The sequence below is a fragment of the Cebus imitator genome, unplaced genomic scaffold (genome assembly GCF_001604975.1).
Source record: "Cebus imitator isolate Cc_AM_T3 unplaced genomic scaffold, Cebus_imitator-1.0 Scaffold146, whole genome shotgun sequence".
Classification (NCBI taxonomy): domain Eukaryota; kingdom Metazoa; phylum Chordata; class Mammalia; order Primates; family Cebidae; genus Cebus; species Cebus imitator.
The window spans coordinates 4,812,086-4,827,985 of NW_016107461.1; the positions used below are offsets into that span (position 1 = coordinate 4,812,086).

At 36.6% G+C, this 15,900-nt stretch overlaps 1 protein-coding gene across 4 annotated transcripts in view; it reads left to right on the top strand.

The window, feature by feature from the left end:
- The window catches only part of INTU (inturned planar cell polarity protein), a 94,890-nt gene that overhangs the window by 30,269 nt on the left and 48,721 nt on the right, over positions 1-15,900 (top strand). For 3 of the 4 annotated variants that reach the window (XM_037743552.1, XM_017542748.2, XM_037743551.1), the window contains exons 3-4: positions 1,474-1,559; positions 10,677-10,880. In XM_037743552.1, the coding sequence (XP_037599480.1) occupies positions 1,474-1,559; positions 10,677-10,880 (290 nt within the window). The remainder of the gene's footprint in view (positions 1-1,473; positions 1,560-10,676; positions 10,881-15,900) is intronic. The other variant, XM_037743553.1, reaches the window with a different exon arrangement.

Consider the following 15,900-nt stretch of genomic DNA (forward strand, 5'->3'; position numbering starts at 1 on the left):
CCAAGTGATGCCCAATAATGGTTTGCCTTAAAGGAAAGGAACTCTGAACTTAGGGAACACCAATCTTTTATAAAGAAAAGTTATTAATAATAAGATACTAAGCACAGCATTGACCTTATTATACCATTCAGTAAACAAGCTTGACCTTCACTCAGGATGGAAACACTGTCTGTGTTGTCCAAGGCTGTTCATTATACGAACATCTTTGAAAAGACAGTCTAGAACAAAGTCTTTCAGTGCCTCAGCTTATAAGATGTACAGAAACATTAGACCCATGAAGAATTGTCTACCAACATGATTCTATATATGCAGGTTGAGTACTTCTTATTCAAAATACTTGGGACCAGAAGTGTTTCAGATTTTTTTTTTTTTTTTTTTTTTTTGGAATATTGCGTTCTACATACCTCTTGAGCATCCCAAATCTGACAATCCCAAATCCAAAATGCTCCAATAAGCATTTCACGTCCTTTGAGGGTCAGGTTGGTGCTCAAAAAGTTTTGGATTTTGGAGCATTTTGGATTTTGCATCTTTGGATTTGGGATGCTCAACTTGTATATATGTTTATTATCCATCTTCCACAAAGAATATTAAGCTCCCTGAGGGTAGAGATTTTGTCCTTGTTTAATTCTTTGTCTCTAGTGCTTAGAACAGTGCCTGGTACACAGTAAGTGCTCAGTAAATATTTGTTAAATGAATGGATGAATATGAATTATTTCATCAATTTCCTAATAACATATTTAGAAATGATGAGAAAAATAACTTTGGTATGTCTATATTTCTATTAATATAGCTCACTGGTATTTTGATAGTATCTTTATGTTCTGAAAGTAAATTTCCATCTTAACACTGATCTTTATTTTATTATCAGATTTGGCAAACATAACACATTTTTTTAAGTGCATGGAAAGGAGATTTTTACCAAACATGCAGTGTATTTTGATATGGTTGGGGCCTTTGAAGCAAAGAACTGTGTGTAGACATAGAGCAGGAACAGAAGTGAATACCATAGCATATTGAGTTACGATGTGCCACATGGATTTCATTTGAATTTCAGCTGGTTTTTTTTTTGTTTTGTTTTGTTTTCTGTTTTGTATTGTTTACTGTGGGTCTAAGTGGTTAGATTCAATTTTGTCAAGCACAGTATTTGGTTCATGCTACAAATTTTCCTTTTGTCCTTTGGGTTTACATAATTCTCCCAATTGCATCAAGAATGAAAATATTCATCTTTTAAAATATTCATAAGTTATATTTAGTTATGGTGCAATGTTGCAGTATTATAGATTAAGAAGAGTAAAGTTAGATTAGGCCTGCCACCACTGAGCTGTATAAACTTGGACAAGTTACTGCTTGTCTGTACCGTATTTCTCATTGTACTTTGAGGAGGTCAGAGTAGCTGTTTAATGTTCCAATTCTAGACCTCTGTGGTTTTTGGATATTCATACAACTATCTTTTTATTGTTATTCTGGATTCAGGTGATGTCCTTGTTGCTGTGAATGATGTTGATGTTACTTCTGAAAACATAGAGAGAGTCCTGTCTTGCATTCCTGGACCTATGCAGGTATGGACATTTTTTTTCTATATTTTACAATGTTACATAAAATAAATACATCCTGTACTATTTTCTTTTTTAAGCTACTGAAAAGTATCATGTATAATGGATGAGTTACATTGATACTTGGCTATTTAAGAAAATTTAGCTCTTGCTAATATTATTAGCTTTTGGAGATTATTCTAAAAAGAGAAAAATATCTACAAATAAAACTTATCCTACATAAAGCAGTAACACTAATGAAGCAGCCACAGTAATGAAAACATATATAATTACAAACTTGCCATTATAACTACCATATATGCTTGTGACATTCTAGTTCCTAGAAGAGTCATTTTAAATAGTCATGGAGTTTTCTGTTCTCTGACTTATTAAGATCACTATTGCTATAAAGTTTTTTTTTTCCAGTGAGATTTTATTTTAAAAACTATATGTTTCTTGATATTTTTTAAAATTTAATTAAGCTTTTCTTCTGGACTTTTGTTTGGCTACTTAATGAATTATTTTTCAATCCTTTTATATAAAGATAAATTTATTTCATAAAAAGCCATTTTTGATACCTGAACACTGACACTGTGTATCATAGGTGACATTTTTCAGTTATTAGGTATATTTTGCAAATGCTGTATCGTTTTCTTATGAATCTTCTGTTCCAGATAGCATCAGGAATTAGCGTTCTCCTTTTGGGAGGATAGGGAAGATGATATGCTTTATATGAGTTAGAGCAGGAGTCCCCAAACCCTGGGCCATGGACTGGTAGTGGTTTGTGGCCTGTTAGGAACTGGGCTCCACAACAGGAGGTGAGCAGTGGGCAACAAGCAACGCTTCATCTATATTTACAGCCGCACCCCATCGTTCACATTAGTGTCTGAGCCCCACCTCCTGTCAGATTAGTGGTGGCATTAGATTCTCCTAAAAGCATGAACCCTATTGTGACCTGTGCATGCAAAGAAGGGATCTAGGTTGCATGCTCCTTACGAGAATCTAATGCCTGACGATTTGTCACTGTCTCCCATCACCTCCAGATGGGGCCATCTAGTTACAGGAAAACAAACCCGGGCTTCCCACTGATTCTACCTTACAGTGAGTTGTATAATTATTTCATTATATAATACAATGTATTATAATAATAATAGAACCAAAGTGCACAATAAATGTAGTATGCTTGAATCATCCCAAAACCATCCCCCACATCCTGGTCTGTGGAAGAATTGTCTTGCATGAAACCAGGCCCTGGTGCCAAAAAGGCTGGACACTGTTGGGTTAGAGGACCCATCAGGCAGTGAGAGGATGAAGTCATTTTTGGATTGGTCAGAATCCCTGATAAATCAGAATCTTAGCTGCATCTGATTTGAGATTCTGAAATAATAAGGCACATGATGAAATTCTTCATTTTCTAGGAAGCAAGATTTCCCTAATGCCCATTTCTTTCTTTTAAACATACTTTGTATGCACGTGTATGTGTGAGCATGCAGGCATGCCCACGCGCACACACACACACACACACATACACAGATGTTCTGTAAATTTAGCTGTCCTTGGAAATGTAAAATGAAAGTGCTGGGATAACTATGGCAGCTGAGACCAGCAATGCCTAGGAATGGATAGGAAGATGGAGATGGAGATGGAGGTGGAGATGGGGTGGTGTTTGAAATAGTAACAATCAGGTGGACATCAGCCAGCCATGGTGCTGTAGGTTGTGCTGTTATCCACTTTAGTCACTAGATGTGGAGAGATCTAAGGGAGGGTACTGGGGTACCACAGGGTGCTCAGAAAGCAGCTACTTATTGATCAATAGTGAAGAATTGCAGTATTTTAACGACTCGGCTTCCTCCAAGTCGAGTGGCTATGTATTATCGCAAAGTGAGGGATCCCTTTTTCTTGCCTATGTTGGTTACAGGTGTGCTTCCAGTATTGCCAGAGTTCAATCATGTCTATTCTGTCATCAAAAAAATGAAAAGTTATGTGTACAGTGGAATCACATTATGCTTACATTTAATTAGCTTTTGCAAATTCAGCTGTGCATGCTTAGCAGAAGAAAAAAGCGGGGAAGGAAATAAGGATTTAAATATTTTAGACCAGTTCTGTCCATAATTAACCTGTCCTTGTTAAACACACAAGAGGAGTCAGGTATCTGCTATTTGCCCGGTTTGCGTGTACACCATGAGCATCTTGCTGCATTAAGTACAGCTCTGAATTTAAAGATATATTTTATAATACAATGTGATTCTTAAGTTCCAGTTCTTACATCTGGTGCCTGAAGAAATAGTTTGTCTGAAAGATGGAAAAACCTGACTATATGAATTAGATTTATCATACCGAGAAACTATGTTGTACTTCAACACAGCAATGTCTTCCTAATGTAATTTCACAGGGATTTTGACTGTCTATAACTTTAGAATATAATCTCTTTATAAATGTATACTATTAAAATCTTTGTGTTATTTTGGAAAAATAGGTGTAACTCTTTTTGTTATCACAAAAGAAAATACTTGTTCATTGTAGCAATTTTGAAAAATAGGCCAGGCATGGTGGTTCACCTCTGTATCCCTAGTATTTAGGAAGGCCAAGGCAGGAGGATTGCTTAAGCCCAGGAGGTTGAGTCTGCCATGAGTCACGATTGCCACTGCACAGCAGCATGGGTGACAGAGTGAGACTCTGTCTCTTAAAAAGAATACAAAGAAATTTTAGAAAAGAGAAAAAAGTAAGGGACAAAATCTCTTAGACTTTCATACCTGAAGAGACTATTAACATTTTTGCATATATCATGCATTCTTATTCCGTCCCCTCCCCGCTTCACCCCCATCTCTAGTATAAGTGTAAACATGCTTGCATTTGTGTGTATGTTTGTTTTACTAGCAGAATTGGTATTATAGCTATGTTTTTCTCAAAAGCAAGAACTGCATTTAAGGCAATATATTTTTAATAACTGTATAAAAGATGGTTAAAATTCCTTTAACTAGAAACCATATTTAATTAGTAAACACATTTTTCTTACTTTGTTCATGTTGAAAGGGGGTGTAAACTATAAGCTTTTCACTACCAGCCATTTCCCTGAGGCTGTGTACACTAGGAGTTCAGGGAGGCAGGAATAGGACTGGGAAGGGAACTCTAGTGCTGCGTGTAGCAGACACTCTGTTGGGTGCTTTGCTTCTGTTGTTCCTTTAAGAATTTCATCTATTCCTCATAACAACCTGTAAGATTCCAATAATTAGTACTATTTTATACATGAAGGAAAAGAATCTAAGAGAGGTTTAATGATTTGCCCAGTGTTACAGAACTAATTTACTCAATGAACTGGAACCTGTATTGACTCTAGAGCATGATCTTTGCATTTCACACACAGCTTTGTGGAGCTTGGTGTCTGCATCCCTTTGTTCTTGCTGGGCCAGAACGAATGAGATGGGTCTGTCCCAGAAAAAGTTGTTTGACCTGGTTTATATCTGCGGCATTTGAAACAATTATTCAAGCAATTAGAGAAGAAAGCTGATCTGTAGAGAATGCCATAGGAGACTTTCACATTTAAATTTGGAACTATCTAACAGTAACATTTTAAATACATATTCAAATTGTAAAATGGATCTGAAAGCCTCTTGTCATCCAATAGAACATGGCCTAGGAGATAGTGTAATGTGGCAGAAAGGTTACTGAGCAGAAGGAGGTCAGATCTCCATTTTAAACCTCACTCTGAGCAAGTTTCCAAATTCTTCTGGGTTTCAGTTTCTTCGTCTATAATCAGAAGGGATTTGAGAGGGTGATCGCTGAACCCAATCTCAACTTTACAATTCTGTGTTTGCTTTTTAAGCCATTTCTGTAATAAATACATTCAGGATACCGGAATGAAATCTAGAGGTGAAGCCTTTATACAAATGAATACAAAAAGCCAAATCATTCCTTTTCAAGCCAAGTTTTAACATTTTCTAAAACAGGTGTCTTAAATTCATCAAAAATGTTAATATAATGAAAGACAAAAAAGGGCTGGAGAACTGTTCTAGACTAAGCTAGACCAAATGACATTCAACTAAATGTGGAGAATAATCCTTGATTGATGCTGGATTGCAGTGGGAAATGTCTATATTAGGACAACTGGGGAAATCTGGACTTGGACTCTATCAGGCAAGAGTATTATATTTGATATTAAAATTCCTAAGTGTGATAATTACATGTTTTATGTAAGGCAGCAGTCCCCAACCTTTTTGGCACCAGAAACCAGTTTCATGGAAGACAGTTTTTCCCTAGACCATGAGTGCAGATGGTTTCAGGATGATTCAAGCATAGTACATTTATTGTGCACTTTATTTCTATTATTATGAAATCATTGTACAACTCACCGTAATATAGAATCAGTGGGAGCCCTGAGCTTGTTTTCCTGCAACTAGATGGTCTCATCTGGGGGTGACAGGAGACAGTGACAGATTACCATGCATTAGATTGTCATGATTACACAACCTGGATCCGCTGTGTGCACAGTTCACAATAGGTTTTGTGCTCCTGGGAGAATCTAATGTCACCACTGATCTGACCAGAGGTAGAGCTCAGGCGGTAATGTGAGTGATGGGGAGTGGCTGTAAATATGGATGAAGCTTCACTTACTGGCCACTCCCCTCCTGCTATGCCACCTGGTTCCTAATGGTTCCTGTACCTGCCTGTGGCCTGGGGATTGGGGACCCCTGGTGTAAGACGATGCCCCTGTTCTTAGGAGATCCATGCTGAAGTACTTAGGGATGAAGTAGTAAAATATCTGCAAGTAGTTTTCAAACAGTTCAGCCAAAAAACTTAAAAAATACATATAGAGAAGGGAGGAGTCTGGAAGGAAAGGAAAAGAAGACCAGAGAGAAGAGACAAAATGAAGCAAATGTGACAAAATGTTAATAGTGCCATTAGGTGTGGGATTATGGGCAATCATTGTACTCTTTCTTACAACTTTTCTGTAGGCTTAAAATTTCTAAAACAAAATGTGCAGATACCCATGTAATTGCTGACTTTTGCGACCTGATCTGTTGCTACAGCTCTGTGCTCTCATTTATTCAACAGGTACATAGATTCATGCATGTAGTACATTATCCCCTCCCCTGGCTTTATCTGGGAGCTTGGGTCCAAATTTTGCAGATAACCAAGACTGATTTCATTTAGCACTAGGCCATAGCTGGCTTTCCTAGAACTTTGGAGGAACGTAACTCTTTCTCTAGGAGAACAGCCTGAAGATTAGTAGTCTTGGACTCCTGTCTCAGGTAGTTGTTAGGCCTAAAGGAGGGGACAAAGGCTTCCTAAAGGAGATGATTCTTGAGTGGAATGTTTTAACTTTTATTATTTCCTTGTTACACAAAAATAATACATATACTGTAGAAAAATTAGAAAACAAACTAGTAAAATTTTAAAAATATTTGTAAATCTCTATTCTCAGAACCCAGAAGTAAGCATTTATATCAACATTTTAAAGTGGAGGACTTATATGACCAGATTTCCATTTTAGGACTGTATCACTCTGGATGAGGGAGACATATGCACGACTGGAGGTCAGGAAACAAGGTGACCAGGTTTGCAGTAGTCCAGAAGAGAGGTGATAAAGGCCAGAGCAAAGGTGTTTGACAGGGATGGAGGAGGCAGAGATTAGATTAAGATACAGAGGAAGGAGGGGGCGGGGCCGGGCTGGGCAGGGAGGCTCACACCTGTAATCCCAGCACTTTGGGAAGCTGAGGCGGGTGGATCACAAGGTCAGGAGTTCAAGACCAGCCTGGCCAAGATGGTGAAATCCTGTCTGTACTAAAAATACAAAAATTAGCTGGGCATGGTGGTGGGCGCCTGTAATTCCCAGGTACTCAGGAGGCTGAGGCAGAGAATCGCTTAAACCCGGGAAGTGGAGGTTGCAGTGAGCCGAGAATGCACCACTGCACTCCAGCTTAGGAGACAGAGTGAGACTCCGTCTCAAAAAAAAAGGATATAGAGGAAGGAAAGAGAACAGTACTTTTTACAGGAAAGAGACAGAATTCCAAGAAGTCTTCCAAGTTTTGTCTTGGGTCACTCAGTGAGGTGACCCAAGAGGAGAAGAGGATGGAGGAGAGAGAATCTGCTAAGCGAGTCAGACTCGATTCCCTCAGAATTTTGACCAAGGAGCGTTGAAAGCATCTGCTAGCCGTTAGCCAACGGGGAAAGGATGAGACGTGCAGAGAGCAGTGTAAATGATGGGAGAGACAGTGCAGGCTGAGGCGGAGGTGAGAGACTCGTCGGCTTCTGGAGCTGCTTCAGATTCTGACAGCCTCCCCAGGTCCCATCTGTGAAGAGAATGGTAGCTAAAGGGGAGTCAGAGGATTTCTTTGTTTGGTAGATGATTTCTTTGTTTGGAAGAGGTGTTGCTTTTTAAATAGGATGGGCCAAAAACTGAAGTAGAAAGAAAAGACAAAGTGACAAGACTTTGGAAGTGACGAGTCATAGAGAGCACGGCCTTGGGTCTAAGGAAAGGCTGGGTAAACTGCACAAAGAAGAGGGACACAGGACATGAAGGATCCTGAACTTTGTCCCAGGTTAAAGTCTGACTGAGTAATAAGAGAAAACCCTTCATATGAAGCTTCATATAAACTAACTGATGTTAGGTATCATTTAATAAAAGTTTTTCCCTAAAAAAACACATAATATTCCTAATATTTATGTATATCAACCCATTTTTTAAAATAGCACTTAACTCTTAATTTGGTTATCTGTCTCACCCTTTACCATTTTATCAAGGCAACCAGATTTCCTTACATTTATAGCTACTTAATAGATCAGCTTTTAAAAACATCTTTTTAAAATATAATTTTCTTTGTATTATGTAGTCAACTTTACTTAAATCAGAAGAATGGTGGCTGAAATAGTTCCTTAAGGAATTTTAATGGATGGTTCTGCGGTGTGTGTTTTTGTTTGAGCTTTTGTCGTGGTGAGACAAAAAGGTCCTTGCACCACAGAAAAGAAATGACGTTGTTTGCCAAGCATAAGACTAGTTTTCAAGTATGTTGTTTTTCACCAAGCTTAGCAAAGCAATCTTAAATTTTAGGTTGTTGCTGCTGCCTAAAGTAAAATAAGTGAATTTTTAAGTCTATTTTTAGTAGACTTAAAAATTCTCTTTTTTATTTTTGGTAGGTTGCACCCTATCTTTTGACCTTTCCACCCGTAGGAATCTCAGCTGGGAAAAATGCCTTCCCTGTTCTGAGATGCATTTCTTTTTTCTAAGGAACCACCTTCTTGTCACCACTGCTTATGCGAAACTCTCATAGACACCCAGCTTTATCCCTGTGACACCTGCTTCCCTAGGATGTGACTCATCTCATGCTCCCTCTGATCTGATTTCTCCCCTTTCGTACCGCTCACACATCTCCACTCAGAGTTCTTCCTAAAGTCCAATGCCAGGGAACAATCTTCAGAGCTCCTGTCTGTCTGTTACAAAGTCTATACTCAGGAAGTCCCCAAGGAGTTCTCACATTTCCAGAGCACACCGCCAAAGGCTCCCATATATTTTATTTTGGATACTCCTAAATCCTCATTGTTAGATAAAGGAATTTGGGGTAGATACCCAGTAGTGGGATTGCTATATCTAGTAATAGATCTGCTTTTAGTTCTTTTAAAAGTCTTCATACTGTTTTCCATAGAGGTGGTACTAATTTGCATTCCCACCAGCAGAGCATAAGCATTCCTTTTTCACCATGTCTGCTCCATCTATTGTTTTTTGACATTTTAATAATATCCATTCTGGCTGAGGTAAGGTAGTACCTCATTTTGTTTTAACTTGCATTTTCCTGATGATTAGTCATGTTGAGCATTTTTTTTTCTTATTTCATTTGCATATCTTCTTTTGAGAAATGTCTATTCAAGTCATTTGCCCACTTTTTAGTGGGATTACTTTTTTCTTGCTGATTTGTTTGAGTTCTTTATACATTCCGAATATTAGTTTTTTGTCAGATGCATAGTTTGCAACTATTTTCTCCCATTTTGTAGGTTGTTTACTCTGTTGATTATTTCTTTTGCTGTGCAGAAGCTTTTTTAGTTTAATTGGGTCTCATTTATTTATTTTCATTTTTGTTACATTTGCTTTCAGAGTCTTAGTCATAAATTCTTTGCCTAGGCCAGTGTCCAGAGAGTAGATTTTCTTTTGGAATTGTTATCATTTCGGGTCTTATATTTAAGCCTTTAATCCATCTTAAGTTAATTTTGTATACAGTGAGAGATAGAGTTTCATTCTTCTATGTGTGGCTCTCCAATTTTGGTGCTTCTTTGAAATGAACGAGTTATCTTTGACCAACTGGCATCCAGACAAATATTTCCTTTTTCAAGGATAGGTAATTTTAATATCTCATCCCTAAGTACTTGGGCATGTATCTCCTAAAAATAAGGGCATCTTCTTATACCAGGAGTCCCCAACCCCAGGCCACAGATCAGTACCAGAACCGTTAGGTAATTTGAGAAGTAGAGGCTACCTTTCCATACCTGTGGAAAATGGCCACATTCTGGACTCTTACCAATCTTGACATCAGGCCATAAAATTAAAACTGTCTTGATAAAATTGATAGATAATCTTCTTAGAGCCATGTTGGTCTAAGATCCAGCATGTTGACAGTGTTTACTCTCCTTGGCCTTTGTTTAAAGAACGAGAAAGAGTACCTGAGATAAGGATATTTGAAATACCACCTTATTTGGAAGGATAGTTAACTTTGGTTGTATGAAGTCACTCTTAATGCTGAATCTCTTCCTTCTATCTTCCCAGATGATCCGGCGCTGTCAGCATTTATATTGTCGTGTTATTATTTTTGCACTATCAGATAATACTAATTTCTGGTTTTTGATGGCCTTTCTTATGTTTATAGTCAATAATTCAAACTGCAGTTATTATTTTTAATTAAATAAATTTTTATACAGAACATTATACATTCCTATTCAGTAAATATTTGTGGTAATATATATCAGACATTCTGCTAGGAGCTGGAGATACAAATATAAATAGAATACACAGCACCCGCCATCAGGAGCCCTCACTCTAGGATGATTTATACAAACTGTACATACCTGGGTGTATGTGCACACATAGATCCTTCTTTATGAAAACTGCAGCTGATTTTCCCTTGTTGAAAAATCAACACATTGTTTTAATTTTTAAAGGTAAAACTGACATTTGAAAATGCATATGCTGTGAAAAAGGAGACATCCCAACCAAGACAGAAAAAGACACAGTCGAACACAAGTGATTTAATCAAGCTTCTTTGGGGAGAAGAGGTTGAAGGTATCCAGCAGAGTAGCCTAAACACTCCTCATATCATTATGTATCTCACACTACAGCTCAACTCAGAAACCTCCAAGGAAGAGGTGAGTGTCCTCAAAAGTGCAAAGGAAAAAGTAAGGACCTTTTATCGTATTCCCAGTGAATGGTGAGTATATTTGATTTAAGGAAAAGCAAAAATGAATTAACTGTTGTTCTTTAAAATTGTATATCTAATACTCTGTTACAGATTTGACTATTTCATACATGTTTTTAAAATGAAAAATTATTCAGTTATTTCAGTAGAAAAAAAAGAGGAAGGTATTGTTACAATATCTTTTAACTTAGAAATAAGTTCTCTGTAGCTTTTTTTATATGTTATATGTTTTATTGAAGTATTAATTGTACATAATAAAATTCAACAATTTTAAGTGTACAATTTGATGAGTGTTGACAAATATATTACAAACCACTATCACAATCATAATATGGGACATTTTTATCACCTCAAAAATTTCTTCTGTGCCCTGTTACAATCAATCCTCTCCTGCTATTAATAGCTTTTAATGCAGGAAGATGTAGCATTAACTTTCTTATATAGGTTGTAGTTTTTATGTTTTACATATTTTTTATTCACTTTTGAATGTTTATTGAACAACTGCTTTTTGTCTAGCATAGTATCAGATATTGGTTATTTTTATTTGCAGGTAAAGGAAATAATTCTAGTAAAGATAAGTAAAATGTTTAAGTTCACATGGCTAGTAACTGACAGAATTTCTATTTAAGCTGAAATATTTTGCTTTCCAAATTCTGTGCCCTTTCTTTCAACATCAGTGTTTTGAGGCTGTTAATTGTTTTGTTCAGTTTTATCTTTTATTAATTTCTTGTCTGCTTTTTCTATTCATAATTAAGAAAAACATAAAATCACCCCCTCTGATGGGGATTTGTCCACTTTTCCCTCCCTTTCTAAATATTTTTGCTTTATTTATTTTGAAATAAGTAATGTTTAGAATTATTAAATCTTCCCAGAGAACTGAACTTTTTGACATCATGATATGATCCTCTCTACCCTAGTTTGTTTCTTAAAGTCCTTTTTTAACATTAACATTTTAAAAATAATATTTAATATCATAGAGCTTTATTTTATAAGTATTTGAATTTTTTTTTCTTTCTTTTCTCAGTTCATGTCTTTATGTATTTGACATGTCTTTTACACACAGCTTATTTCCAATCTGGCAATCTCTCTCTTCTAACAGACAAACTCAGTAAGTCTATTGATAGAGATTACTGACATAGTTGAATTCATTTCTGCTACCTTCTTTAAAAATTTCTATTGCAACAGCTTTTTCTGTGATATTTCCTTACCTGTTTTTGGTTGCTTGTGTCATTATTCTTGCTATATGCTCTTTCTATTTTTAAAATGATTACACTTAAAATTTTATCATGATATTTGTCTTTACAGATTCTAAACACTATTTTAACCCCTTTTCAAATAATTCAAAACTCTTAATATACCTAGCTTCAGTTACCCTTCTCTTTATTTATGTGCTATTGTTATCAGTATTTTAGTGCTATCTCTTTTCTCCATCATTCACAGTTATGCTACTAGTACTTATTATTATTATTACATTTTATACACCACAAAATTTATAAATTAAGACCGGGCACGGTGGCTCATGCCTGTAACCCCAGCACTTTGGGAGACTGAGGCAGGCAGATCACAAGGTCAGGAGATCGAGACCGGACCATCCTTGTCAACATGGTGAAACCCCGTCTCTACTAAAAATACAAAAATTAGTTGGGTATGGTGGTGGACACCTATAGTCCCAGCTACTTGGGAAGCTGAGGCAGAAGAATCACTTGAACCTTGGAGGCAGAGGTTGCAGTGAGCCGAGATTGGGCCACCATACTCCAGCCTGGCAACAGAGCAAGACTCTGTCTCAAAAAAAAAAATTATACATTAAGTATATTGTATACCATATATAAATTATATATTATAAAATGTATAAATATAATATATATTACATATATTTATGTTTGTTTTTATATAAATATATATTTCATACTGCTGTACCTAGTTTAAATTTACAATTATGCCTCATATTTTCTTTACACATCATTCTTTCTTACATCTGAAACTGTCCTTATTGGATCATTATTTTCTTCTTAAAACATGTATTCTAAACATTTCTTTAGTGAAAGTGTGATCAGTTCTTTTTGTTGTTATTTATCTGATGATATTTTCTTTTACTTCTTCTTGAAAGGTAGCTTGATAATTCTAGATTGTATTCATTTGGGTAGGCTAATTGCTATAACAAACAACCTTAATGTTTCAGTGGCTTCACATGATGAAAGTTTAGTTCTCATTTCATTTAAACATTCCTGGTCTTGTGACTCAGTGACTCCAGCCATTCTTCTAGTGTTCTCATTATCCCGAAGGACTTGGGAGTCCTCTGTTAGATCTTTTGCATCTAACTGGCCAATGAGAGAAGAGAGAAGGCAGGCAGTATCACATGGGACATTTTGGAGACCTGACTTGAAAGAAGTAACATCATTTTTGCTCATGTTCCATTGGGTAGGATTAGTTACATGGTCTAGCCATATGCAAGGAAGTAAGAAATGTAGCCTTCCTGTGTGGCCAGGAAGAAGATCAAGTGAATACATGGGATTGCTTGTGCCACCTATGTAGATAGTTATTTTCTCTAATCTATTTGAAGATGGTATCCCTTTGCTTTTGACCTCCATTATTGCTATTAAGAAGTCTACTGTCAGTCTGTCATTCCTTTGGAAGGAATGTGCCTTTTCTTGTGTTGGTTCAGCTTTTTGCTGCTTCTATGCCCAAACTGTTGTTTAATCTATCCATTGTGTTTTCTATTTAAACAATTATATATTTATTTTTAGAAGTTTCTGAAAAGTATTTAATCAACATTTCAAATCTGCCATGATATTCCTGGTGGTCTCTTGTTGCTTACTCATCTTTGTGATTCTATACTTTGAGCATTTCTTACATAGCTTCTCTCTGTTCTGTATCTGCCTATGCTACTAGCTCTAGTCCTGAGAGGATTCTCACTTGTAATGGCTTGCCTTCTTATATCCTTGGGGATCTCTGACTAAACTTATTGCTTAATTTTATCTTTGGGAGTTCTGTGGTTCTAATGACGGGGTGCTCTCCTGCAGAGATAATTTGTTTCTTACTATTTTGCCACTGACCTAGGCTATTTCAGCCTTAATTGAGGGTGTGGACTTAACACAGTTGTTCTAGGCTCAGCTCACCTACCTTGTTCCTAGCCCAGTACTCCATGTCCTAACGGACAGCCCTGCTTCTGTCCTTCTTCCCACCATTGAATTCCCAGCAGAGGCCCTAACTTGCTGTGCAGTAATGGAGGCGATTGGAAGGTTGTCCTTGGAAACCTCTCTGCTTCTTGCATGTCAGCAATTTGACAAGTATGTTCTGGCCATAGACTTAGTTTTACAGCACAAGGGTCTCTCAGAGGATCTAGTCAAACATAATGCTTTGAACAGAAGTGAGACTTAAAAGGTTTTTAACTAATCAGTAGCTCTTTCTTTTTGAAATCCTTCCAGCCTGTATTCTCAATGTTAAAGCTATTTTATCTAAAAGGACTCATTTCCTTGTGTTGCTTCATATATCAGAATTTTGTGAATAATCACAATGGCAAAGAAGGAATTTACTTAAACACATTTTTGTTATTTTCTTGGTTCTGAAAAATACATACAGACCTAGAGTTAATAATTCTAATTTTTGGTGTGTAGCACTGCTCCTTTATATTTTTAAAACAAATGAAATATTTAAGCATTTGTTATATAAAACATACAACAAATTTCTGGAATGATAACATCCTGAATCTTTCTAAGACATTTTGGAGTAGAATACTGCTAAGACCTTTTGTCATCCTGGCCTTTCTTTCCATGGGAAAGTATGTAGACATTTCTTAAAAAAACAGGTTTCTGTCTGTTGCCAGCCCCATATCAACATTGTAATTAAGAAAGCCTTTTTCTTCTTATTGAACAGAGTGGAAGCTGCTGCTAATGCATGCTACTAGAGCTTAAAAATACAGCTAATTAAAATTGGTTAGGAACAGTAGAACTTGCCAGGAGGTCTTTAATAGTAAGGTTTTAATGACTGGAAGAGAGACCTTCTCAAATGTCCTCTTTTAACTGGTATGGCTTAATTTATAATAAAATGTCATAAGGTCATTTTGTTTTCTGTGAGTTACATATTTAATAAAAGCTTATCTTCTTCAGGTTACAAGATTTGGAATTGTAAAGACCATAAGCTTGGAAATTTCAAAAAACTATTCAAAGAGTATATGGGTTTTGTTTGTTTGTTTGTTTAATGTAGTGTCTGGTAGTTTGGCTAAATACAATAAAAGTGTTCATTGGCCAAGATTTAAATCTATTAAGTAGACGTAACAGAAGATCTTAACAGAAATTTGACTTAATTTCTAGATATAAAATAATGTTTCGTAACTTTTTACACTAGAATTATTGCAATAAAATTTTAGTTGTTAGGCAGAGTTTGGCCAGCATATTCTATAGCAACTTGCATATATTACATGTGCTTACTAAGCATAAAAAGCAGTTGTGTCCAATTTATTTATATTTGTCATAATGTAAAAGTTGGCAAGACATGAAGACCATATCATGTAATTATTTATTATATATCGAGACCACAGAAAGATATATAATACTCTTTAGAGAGATGGAGAACCAGAGAAAAGATATGATGCTATTTAAGAAGTTTGGGTTTTCAACCAGACACCACATGTTCTCACTCGTAAGTGGATGTTGAACAATGAGAACACATGGACACAGGGAGGGGAACATCACACACTAGAGTCTGTTGTGGGGTGGGAGGCTAGGGGAGCGATAGCAGGTGGTGGGAAGGTTCGTGAGGGATACCATTAGGAGAAATACCTAATGTAGGTGAAGGGGGGATGGAGGCAGCAAACCACCATGGCATGTATATAGCTATGTAACAATCCTGCAAGATCTGCACGTGTACCCCAGAACTTAAAGTATAATTAAAAAACAAGGGCCGGGCGCGGTGGCTCAAGCCTGTAATCCCAGCACTTTGGGAGGCCGAGGCGGGTGGATCACGAGGTCAAG